Here is an 11,766-nt window from a genome sequence, read left to right as displayed (position 1 = left end):
TTTATTTATTTTTAAAGATTTTATTTATTTATTTGACAGAGAGATACACAGCGAGAGAGGGAACACAAGCAGGGGGAGTGGGAGAGGGAGAAGCAGGCCCCCCGCGGAGCAGGGAGCCCGATGCGGGGCTCGATCCCAGGACCCTGGGATCCTGACCTGAGCCGAAGGCAGATGCTCAACGACTGAGCCACCCAGGCGCCCGTTTTAAATAATTTTAAAAGTGAATATACCATTAAAATATTTCTCTTTCTTCCGGAAGAAAACAGATAAGTAAACGAGATTAATACCCTGGTAAGATCCCAGAGTGTCCATAGTGCTGTATCTGAAGATAAAAGAACCTTTAATTCTTTATCAGTTCCAGGAAGGAACTAAAAATGGGTTTTCTAATATCCAGCACACTTGTGATTTCTAAGGGAAAATACGTTCCAGTTAACTGTAGTAACTGTTAGTTTTCCCCAAAGCATCTGATTTACCTGTACACATGTGAACAGGTAAAAGTTTAACTGAAAAGAGACAACTCAAGTTCAGCCTGCTCCCTCTGATGCAGCACTATGTGTGAGGCTTATCTCTGAGTATCATGTCACTGGCAGCTAGGACAACATAGTGGGGCTGTGAGGCACTCAACAATTTTCACTCGTTCCACTGCCTAACTTGTAGTTCAGCTTGCTTCCCTTTTCCAGAGTCCTAAATTCACAAAGTAAGATTTATTACCATAGACAAAGAGGCCATCAAATGCCTTTCCCAGCCACCACCATTCACGGGAATTTCCTTAGAATCTCAGCTTTTTAAAATAAGATTTAGTCCTGGGGCGCCTGGGTGGCTCAGTTGTTAAGGGTCTGCCTTCAGCTCAGGTCATGATCTCAGGGTCCTGGGATTGAGCCCCGCATCGGGCTCCCTGCTCAGTGGGAAGCCTGCTTCTCCCTCTCCCACTCCCCCTGCTTGTGTTCCCTCTCTCGCTGTGTCTCTCTCTGTCAAATAAATAAATAAAATCTTAAAAAAAAAAAAAAAATAAGATTTAGTCCTGATATATTACAAATGCCTCAGGGAAATATTCTGTTTACTCATTTGTATCCCACAGCAGATCAAAAAATCCTTGGGAACTGCGGACCTTGTTTCTTTCAGTTACCATCTCCAGTGCCCAGCACAGAGAGGGTCAGAAACTTGGTAAACATTTGTAGAATGAATAAGGACTAACATTAAGATGTATAAACTAACCTATAACTTAGTGTGAATGAAAGTCTTCAGGGCCTTTCCTGAGAAGTTCTGGGTAGATCATCAGTTGCATTGAAAGAGTTAAGATAACCCTGAAGAGGGCCGCCTGGGTGGCTCAGTCGGTTAAACCTCTGCCTTCAGCTCAGGTCATGATCCCAGGATTCTGGGATCGAGCCCTGCATCGGGCTCTCCGCTCAGTGGTGAGTCTGCTTCTCGCTCTCCCTCTGTGATCTCTCTCGCTCTCTCTCAAATAAATAAATAAAACTAAAAAAGATAGCCCTGAAGAGAAAGCCTGAGAAAGGCTCCTCTTCAGTTCTGTCTGGAAACATCATCATACCATGGATCAGTCTAAAGGAACATCGTTCTTCAAAAGAAACCCCATACTTCAGCTGAATGCCATATGAAATTATCTTCTCATTGGAAGTCCCTCTACAAAAATCTATTTCAGTGAGACATTAACAACTGGCAATCCTTTATGACAGCAAAGTAAGACCAAGAAACAGGGACCTTAATCTTTCAGACTTCTTTTCTAACCCTAGAATTCCTGGTATGGTACTCAATCAATTGCTAATGCTTGAATTAATCAACAACATAAAGAAGCTGGATTAGCAGAAGGTTATCCAGCCAATGCAAAGGATCAATCATTAAAAACCCAGTTTCTGGAGTCAGATAAAAGTGAGGTTGAATCCTGGCTCCACTGCTTACTCTGTAAGCCTGAGTTTCCACATATGAAAAGAAAGATATTTATTAAGCCTATAACGTGGAGTTGCAGTAAGGTTTAAATAGGAATATATACAGTTCTTTGCACTGGGCCTGGCACACAGTTAGTTCTCAAGAAAAGTGAGCCATCATTTAGAAACCTAGATTCACATTCCACCACTACCTCCCTATGTATCCTTGGGCTCATCACTAGGAAGAAACCAATGAAAACAAAATCAAGGGCTCTCTAATGCTGGGATTATCAATCATAAATAAGGTAAAAGAAAATGGATCAAAACTTTTTGAAAAATAAACACCTTAAACAATTCAGATATTTTTTGGCTTTGTACTTGAAGCTTGCATATGTTTAATCACAAATGACTCAGCATCAGAATATCAAAATGAAAAAGCCTGAACAGGCAGACTTCAGGTATTCTCAAATACTTCAGTGCCTGTGGGTGAAGGCTGGACTTTATGAAACACCTGTATATGTTGGGGGTGGGGGCACAGGTCTCTGTATTAAATGGCTTAAAGACAATCTTGTTACCTTTTTTTTTTCCCCCCACAGATGAGGTTAAATCTTTTTTCTTCCTTAGACCTTAAAATTCATCAGTATCAGCTCTGTATAGCATAGCATCCAAGTAAAGGTCACTGTTCAATCTAGCAGCTGTGTTATACAGAACATTACAAGTGCATAGGCAGGCACCCAGAGCGCAGGCTGGTTCTCTGTCACCACTTACCCTGCGGTGGGCACCTTTGTGCAAGGGCACAGCCATACACAGCAGTCATGCAGATAAGCACAAAGATCTTCAGTATTTAACTGGCATACCTGTATAACTATTTATACAATATACACCCACACATACACAAACATGACAAAGTTGTCAGGATTTAAATGAGTAAATGAAGAAGGATATTCATCAAAAAATGAAAATACAGAGCTTCAAAAAGTTCAAGGGAGCAGGTTCCTGTCCCCTCCCCCACCCTCAGCTGGCCAGTACTGGGATATTGTAGCCAACAGGAATTTGGGGGATGGGAGGTAGGTGGAGGCTTCAACACTGTAAAACTCCCATCCCTGGAAAAACTATGGCCTTTCCCCAATAGTTGCTCACTCACACACTCACTCTCAAAATGAAGATAGGAGAAAAAAACCCACAGATAGCAAATGACCTACTCACCTGAGTCTGCAAGAACAGGGGTAAACAAACTGTTGTCTTGTTTGAACTGCATTAAAAATCTGTAATCCCAGGCAAGAATATACTATATGCTAAAGGAACCAGTCTGAAAATGTTGACTGTCAATTCTGCCTCCTTGAGCTTTTCCCTACCAGATACCCAATGCTCATATAAAAAATTATTTTTTGTTCAATATGGCATATGCATATCAATCCTGCTGAACTTTACAAAAGTTGCCTTCCATTAAAAATAAGTAACAGGACATTACATTTCTAACACTGTGACCTGCGAAACACCATAGTTCAAGAGCTATTTAAGGAACAGAAATTCCAGGTTAAATATGGTATATTACATGTGCAGAGACAATGTACAAGAATATTCACTGCAGCACTGTTTATATTAAGTTTGGAAGTAATCTAAATGGCTATTAAAGAGAGAATGCATTAGTAGAGTATAATACATTCATACAATGGAAAACCTTGAGTTAAAATGTAAAGATTTTAAGCTACCAGTTCAAATTGAGGTATTATGTGGATAAACTGCAAACGATGCAGAGTAGAAGAAAAGCTGCAGAATGATACATGTAATACTATTGATATAAGGTTTTAAAACTCCCAACATTACCTCTGCCTTAGAATTTGTTGGAACAGTCTTGCATGTTCCTTGTATGTACACTAAATACCTAAGGAATATTCACTCTAAAAACAGAAAATGTTAAAAAAAAAAAAAGACTATTAATCATATAAAGTTTCCCCAATGGCAGGGAGGAACCTTATTTAGTACTGGAAGTCACTTAACCCTTTAAGTCATAAGATGTGTGCTCTATCTCCATACTACTACTCACCAAGACACTATTTTACCAAGCCTCAGTTTGCTCACCTACATGGGGTTGATAACACCTGCCTCGCAGGTTGAAGTGAAATAATGCATGTAAAAGAGTTTATACAAAAGGTCTTGGACTTGTTTTTTGCCTATCAGTCAAGAGATCACACAATAACGCCCTACAGGGGAAAAAAAAATGTTGAGTCTGCACTTTTTCATCTAGTCTCGTATATGGTTAAATATGACAAAGAACACAACAGGAAAGGGCAACCCCTCACCCTCCTCCTTCCAGTCCCTGATCTGGCTTGCCTCCTATGCTTTCTATATTTAGCACGCATTGCCCTCCCCCCCCAAACAAAAAAAAACCACGAAACCGTGACTCTTGCAGGGCTCCCTTCGGAACTCCCCGTGATCTTGGAATAAATCCCTTTAATCTCACCAACCCTGCCGCCCCTCACCACAGACACCCCTCTGCAGCCCCGGAGGCAGATGAACGAAAACCCAACGGTCATGGCCACATAAGAGACCGTAAAAATCACAGTGCGATGTTGTTGGGTTTGAAAGGTTCTGTTTGTTTTCAAAAATTAAGAGGAAAGTATACCGTAGACTCTTAAACCCTACTCTTAGAAAGAAGATCTGGGCAAATAAGTTCTGCGACTTGTTTCCAAACACACCGTCCCCACATCTGGATCCAATACAAAGCCAGGCACACCGAGGCCCCTGGAGCGGCAGGCTGCGTTTGCAATGGGGCAGACCCACCTCTCACACCCGCCCGCACACAGACACCCACCGAGGCGCACATGCCGGCGCCGACACACACTCCGCACGCGGGATGCTCTCAGAGGCCCCGTGCCCGCTCTCCCCGCACTCCCGGCTGGCGCGGCGGGCTCCGAGCCTCACCTGTCTTGAAGACCATCTTGTCATCGTCCTTGGACCCGAAGGTCTTCAGCATGGCCACGAAGAGCACCCCGCAGGCGTTCTGGATGCCGAACACCGACCCATTGCACCACATGGCGGCAAACATCACCAGCCAGCCCCAGCCGCCCTCGGGAGGCTGCGGGGGCTCAGCGCCCGCCGGCCCCGTCAGCTCTACCTCCACCTTCTCGACGGACGCCTCGGGGCCGTCCGAGGGTCCCGGGCCGGGCAGCGGAGCGGCCCCCACCGTAGGCGCGGGGCCCGGTGGCTGCGCCTCGCTTGTCCCCTGCGCGGCGGCGGGCTCCTCGGGGAAGGGCACCATGGCCCGAGGTGGCCCCCTCGGGCGCCAGGGGAGCGCGAGGGGTGCGAGTCCCCAGCGAGCTCGCGGAGGAGCTGCCGAGCGCCGAGCCCGCGGGCTGGTGAGGCCGAGGCGAGGGCGGCGGAGCCCCGGGTGGGCCGTCAGCGCAGGGCGCGGAGGCTGCCGCGAGGAGGAAGGCGGAGGCGAGCGAGCACCTCACAGCCCAGGGACTCGGGCCTCCAGTGCACAGCCCCGTACCCGCCACTGCGGCGGGGGCCCGCCAGCCGGCTCTTAAAGACGCCCCCCACCCCGCTGGCTGGGGGCGTGGCTGGAGCGGGACGTGCCCCAGACTCTCGAGATGATTGGGCTTCAGGAGAGCGGAGGCGGGGCCCACCCGCCTGGAGGAGCCAAGACCCAGGTGCCCGCGGGTGGCCGTCTCTGCGCGCGCGCCTGCGGCAAGGCCTCCTCCTACCCAGTAGGGGGTCATAGATGTGTAGGTTACCTCGCCGCAAAGTGTTAACGGAAGGAGCGCGAATCCTCCTAGGTACAGGCTGGGTGTGTCATCACACAGCAGTACGGGAGCTTCTTTAGCCTTAGCTCACTGACAGCTTCACAACCAAACTAACATTGCCTCTTTGTTTTTGTTTTGCTTTTTGGCATTCACCTCTTATTCCTAATTATAATATATAAGCTACGTAATGCCACCTGCTTACCTAAAAGAAAGTCAGAAGAGGACTTACTGAATTATTTCTCCTGCTTTCATACACAATTTCCTATAAATACTTGGCACATTAAAGATGCCCATTTTGTAAGACGCAGACTACATAATACCAAAGCCTTCAAATAACATTTTTGACAGCTGAAAAACATTACTTTTAAACTACAGCACAGTTGTTTTCACTTTAAACATAAATGAGCACGTATATTCAACTCCTCTGTCTCCCCGAAGCATGGAGCAGCAATGTATGTGAAAGAAAGGAAGAATAGCCGTGCAATATTGAGCACACTTCTTAATTTCTCAGTTACTCAGATTCTTCACTTCAAAGTCAAAATTTACTAGTTATTTTGTGTGCCCACCACTACGGTGGAGTATACAGATGAGTGTGATTGATCATATTTCTTCCTCTACCTGTTAATAAACTAGTAGGAGAAAATCCTGGGTTAGAATAGGAGGCTCAGATGGTATTATAATACATATATAATGAACAGGAGTGGGATGGAAAAATTCTCTTCAAAACACTATAGAAGAGCTTCTACAGCAAGTCGTCATGGAGCTGAGCCCCAAGTCAAACAGGTAACTTGAGTGGGCAAAGATAGGGGAAGAGCATTCTAGGTAGAGAAAATCGCCTAGGCTATGGAAAGCAGGGTGTGCTTGAAGAACAGGGGACATAGCTCAAACAAAATGTGTTTTAGGGATAGGGTTAGAATAATAGACTAAGATTAGTCATACAAGTGCACCAAAATGAATGCACAGGATGTTAATCCAGCATTGTTGGAAAATAAGGAAAAAGTGGAAGCAAAGATATGCATCAGTGGCTGGTTGATTAAATACATACTACATAATCTCTAGAAGTTATGTTGTTTACCTCTACTGACTTTGAAAGTTATCCACAACATTTTATTTAGCAAAGAAAGGACATCATTAAAAAAGGTATGGATTATAACACAAAATATAAAATAAGTATCCATAAAGTATATTAAGTCTTCCTCTCAAAACCCATAATCCCAGTCTAATCATTAAAAAAAAAAATTAGACAAGGGCGCCTGGGTGGCTCAGTCGGTTAAGCCTCAAACTCTTGATGTTGGCTCACATCATGATCTCAGGGTTGTGAGACTGAGCCCCTGATCAGGCTCTGCACTGGGCATGGAACCTGCTTAAGATTCTCTCTCTGCCCCTACCCCTGCTCCTGCAGGCACAAGCTCTCTCTCTCTCTCAAAAAAAATTAGGGGCACCTGGGTGGCTCAGGTGGTTAAGAGTCTGACTTCCGCTCAGGTCGTGATCCCAGGGTCCTGGGATGGAGCCCCAGGTTGGGCTCCCTTCTCAGCAGGGAGCCTGCTTCTCCCTCTCCCCCTGCCCCTATGCCCACTGGTACTCACACACACTCTCTCTCTCTCTCAAATAAATAAATAAAATCTTTTTTAAAAAATTAGACAAGTCTCAATTGAGGGACATTCTATAAAATACCAGACCAGTACTTCTCAATACTGTTAAAGTCGTCAAATCAAGGAAAATCTGAGAAACTGTCAGATCCAAGAGGAACTGAAGGCAGTGTGACGACTAAATGGAATGTGGCATCCTAGATGTAATCCTGGAACAGAAAAAGGACATTAGGTAAAAACTAAGGAAATCTGAATAAAATAAAATAAATTATTAATATTGGCTCATTAATTGTAACAAATGTGGAATACAAATTAAGATGTTAATAAGAGAATTGGGTGAAGAGGTATGGGAACTCTGTATTATCTTTGCAATTTTTCTATAAATCTAAAACTGTTCTAAAAATAAAATTTGTTTTTTTATTTTTATTTTTTTAAATAAGCTCTAGGCCCAAAATGGGGATTGAATTTACAATCTTGAGATCAAGAGTCACATGCTCCACCAACCGAATCAGCCAGGAGCCCCTAAAGTTTTTTAAAAGTTTGTGTATCATGATTCCATTCTTGTAAAAATACGTATATATGTATGTAACAATTTTTAAACATGATACTGTTTATTTTTAAGTTTCACTTTATATATGATTGTTATATGTATAGCATATATAACGTTATTTCTAAGCATTATATAATGTGCTTTATTTTCAGATTAAAGTTTGACATTTTTCACGGGGATTGATTTAAGAATAACTTGGACTTAAAGGATTAAAAAGTTAATGCCCACAAACCACTTAGACAGTGCCTGGCACACAGCAAGCTCTTATGAAATGTTAGCAGTTACTACCATTATTATTACTATTGATGACATCAATGATTCCTTCCAGTGATTTCCCAATACCAGCATTTTATTGGAATCAAGCAATTTAAATGGATGTTTACATTTTTATAAATACAACTTTTATTTAATCACAAATATATCAAGTTAGGAAATTAAAATATGAAAACATTGAAATTTAGGAGCTTAGATGTCCTTGTCCTCAACTATTATGTTATCTATTCCTTAAAGAGAAATTTATTTCCCACCAGTTACTCTTTCCCCAACTCACAAAAGGCACCACTTAAAAAATGATACTAGGTCTACAGCACAAATAATTGGAAAGATATTCCATGCTCATGGAATGGAAGAAGTAATATTGTTAACATGTCCATACTACCCAAAGCAAACTACAGATTCAATGCAATCCCCATCAAAATACCAATGACATTTTTCATAGAACTAGAAGAAATAATCCTAAAATTTGTGTGGTGCCACAAAAGATGCTGAATAGCCAAAGCAATCTTGAGAAAGAAGCACAAAGCTCCCTAGTTTCAAACAATACTACAAAGCTATAGTAATCAAAATAGTAGGATACTGGCACAAAAACAAACAGATAGATGAATAGAATAGAATAGAAAGTCCAGAAGTAAACTCATGCACATGAGGTCAACTAATCTATGACAAAGGAGGCAAGAATATACAATAGGGAAAAGACAATCTCTTCAATAAATGGTGTTGGGAAAACTGAACAGCTACATACAAAAGAATAAAACTGAACCACTATCTTACACCATATACAAAAATAAGTTCAAAATGAATTTAATTTTTTTTTAAGATATTTTTTATTTATTTATTTGACAGAGAGATAGAGAGCACAAGTAGGCAGAGTGGCAGGCAGAGGGAAAGGGAGAAGCAGGCTCTCCGCTGAGCAGGGAGCCCCACGCGGGGCTCGATCCCAGGACCCTGGTATCATGACCTGAGCCGAAGGCAGCCACTTAACCAACTGAGCCACCTAGGCGCCCCAAAAATGGATTTAAGATTCAAATATAAGACCTGAAATCATAAAACTCCTAGAAGAAAACATAGGCAGTAAGCTCTTTGACATTGGTTTTAACAGTATTTTTTTGGACCGGTCTCCTCAGGCAAGGCAACAAAAGCTAAAATAAACAAATAGAATTACATCAAACTAAAAACCTTTTGCACAGCAAAATAAACCATGAACAAAATGAAAAGGCAGCCTGCTGAGTGGGGCAAGATATTTGCAAATCATACATCCACTAAGGAGTGAATATCCAAAATATATAAAGAATTTATACAAATTAATATCAAAAAAACAATTTAAAAATGGGCAAAGGACTTGAATATACATTTTTCCAATGAAAGTATACAGATGGTCAAAAGACACGTGAAAACATGGTCAACATCACTAATCAAGGAAATGCAAGTCAAAACCACAATGAGATATCATCTCACACACACCTGTCAAAATGGCTAAAATCAACAACACAAGAAATAACAGGTGTTGGCAAGGATGTGGAGAAAAGGAAAACCCTGTGCACTGTTGGTGGGAACATAAATCGGTGCAGCCACTCTGGAAAACAGTATGGAGATTCCTCAAAAAAAGTAAAAATAGAACTACCATACAATCTAGCAGTTCCACTTCTAAGTATCTATCCAAAGAAAACAAAAACATTCAAAGAGATATATGCATCCCTATGTAATGCAGCATTATTTACAATAGTCAAGATATGGAAGCAACCTAGGGACGCCTGGATGGCTCAGTCGATTAAGCATCTGCCTTTGGTTCAGGTCGTGATCCCAGAGTCCTGAGATCAAGTCCAACATCAGGTTCCCTGCTCGGCAGGGAGCCTGCTTCTCCCTCTGCCTGCCGCTCCCCCTGCTTGTGCGCTCTCTCTCTCTCTCTCTCTCTCTGACAAATAAATAAATTATTTAAAATACATATAAAAAGTAAATTAAAAAAAGATATGGAAGTAACCTAAGTGTCCATCAGTAGATGAATGGGTGCATATATGTCATGGAATATTACTCAGCCATGAAAAAAGAATGAATCTTGCCATTTGCTACAACATAGATGGACCTAGAGGGTATTATGCTAAGTGAAATAAGTCATACAGACAAAGAAAATACTGTATTATTTCACTTATATGTGGAACCTAAAAAAAAAAAACAAATGAACAAACAAAACTAAAACAGACTCATAGATGGGAGAAACATACTGTTAATTACCAGAGTGGGGAGCGGCTGGAGGTTGGAGAATGGGTGAAATAGGTGAAGGGGGGATTAAGAAGTGCAAACTTCCAGTTATAACCATGGAGATGTAATGTACAGCATAGGGAATATAGTCAATAATATTATAATAACTATATGGTGACAGATGGTAACAAGACTTATGGTGGAGGTCATTCATAATGCATAGTAATACTCAATCATTATGATGCACACCTGAAACCAATAGGATATTGTATCCTTGGTGATCATGTATCCTGTCAATTATACTATAATTAAAAAATTAATCTGACACAAAATCTCTCTCTCATTACCAACTTGATCTGTTTGGAATTATTGGCTCATTTACACCAGAGCAAATTATTCTTCTAGTCTATGGTCTGAGTAAAGGGCATATACTGAAGATTACCAATAAAAACAGAAGTTTCAGTCTAGTTAAGCCACAGATTGGCTTCTCCTTCATCTCCACTGTTTTGCTTTTCTCAAATTCCTAAATTGGTGAAAGAAAAGATGTCATGATGTGAAATGAAATAATCAAACAAAACACTTTTTAAAAAATAATAAAGTGCCTTAAACATTAAAAGTCAAGAGTTAGGGGCACCTGGGTGGCTCAGTTGGTTAAAGCGTCTGCCTTCGGCTCAGGTCATGATCCCAGGGTCCTGGGATCGAGCCCCGCATCAGGCCCCCTCCTCAGCAGGGAGCCTGCTTCTCTCTCTCCCACTCCCCCTGCTTGTGTTCCCTCTCTTGCTGTGTCTCTCTCTGTCAAATAAATAAATAAAATCTTTTTTTAAAAAAAGTCAAGAGTTATTTTAGGTTTCTATGCTCCTTGAAAAAGATATTCTGGACCCCCAGTTGGAGGCTGGGTTGAAATCTTATTAAATCTGGCAAGTTTGTGCTTGGCATTTTCTTTTTCTATATCAAAGGGGGAAACTTAAATCAGATTTTCTTGTATGAATGTTTTTTACAAGAAAGTTTTTACTTTTATTTTTTTTTAAGATTTTATTTATTTATTTGAGAGAGAGAGAGGGAGAGCTTGGGCAGGGGGGAGGGGGAGGGGTAGGGACAGAAGGAGAAGCAGACTCCTTGCTGAGTAGGGAGCCAGATGGCAAACTCAATCCCAGGACCCTGGGATCATGACCTGAGCCAAAGGCAGATGTTTAACCCACTGAGCCACCCAGGCTCCTGAAAGTTTTCACTTCTAAATGCCAATAAGCCACTGACTGAAGCAAAGACTTGTGTGTGAAGAGAAACTACATTCTATTTCTATGTCTACACCTGCCACTAACTTACATCATGCTATTGGATTGACCTCTTGCTTCACGTTCTCTATCTGAAAATATGGAACTGTTCATATATAACTACCTCCTAATAATGGTATGTTCCTTAATGAGTTCCTATTTATTAAGCACTTGGTGATCATGAGATAAAAGGATTTATAAAATACAAAACATTATAATTGTTCTTTAATTCTAAATGCCAGCAGTAAC

The 11,766-nt window shown here is 41.7% G+C and overlaps 1 protein-coding gene across 2 annotated transcripts in view; it reads right to left on the bottom strand.

The window, feature by feature from the left end:
• The window catches only part of SLC16A10 (solute carrier family 16 member 10), a 119,793-nt gene extending 114,395 nt beyond the window's left edge, over positions 1 to 5,398 (bottom strand). Inside the window, exon 1 of one of the 2 annotated variants that reach the window (XM_081828821.1) lies at positions 4,809 to 5,398. In XM_081828821.1, the coding sequence (XP_081684947.1) occupies positions 4,809 to 5,145 (337 nt within the window). In that variant the 5' untranslated portion in view covers positions 5,146 to 5,398. The remainder of the gene's footprint in view (positions 1 to 4,808) is intronic. The other variant, XM_006735475.3, reaches the window with a different exon arrangement.
• Positions 5,399 to 11,766: the final 6,368 nt, after the last annotated feature.

Source organism: Leptonychotes weddellii, chromosome 8 (assembly GCF_054177405.1).
Source record: "Leptonychotes weddellii isolate Sample4059 chromosome 8, ASM5417740v2, whole genome shotgun sequence".
In the NCBI taxonomy this organism is placed as follows: domain Eukaryota; kingdom Metazoa; phylum Chordata; class Mammalia; order Carnivora; family Phocidae; genus Leptonychotes; species Leptonychotes weddellii.
Note: the sequence above shows the minus strand (reverse complement) of the source record. Positions and strands in the feature narration are given on the sequence as shown.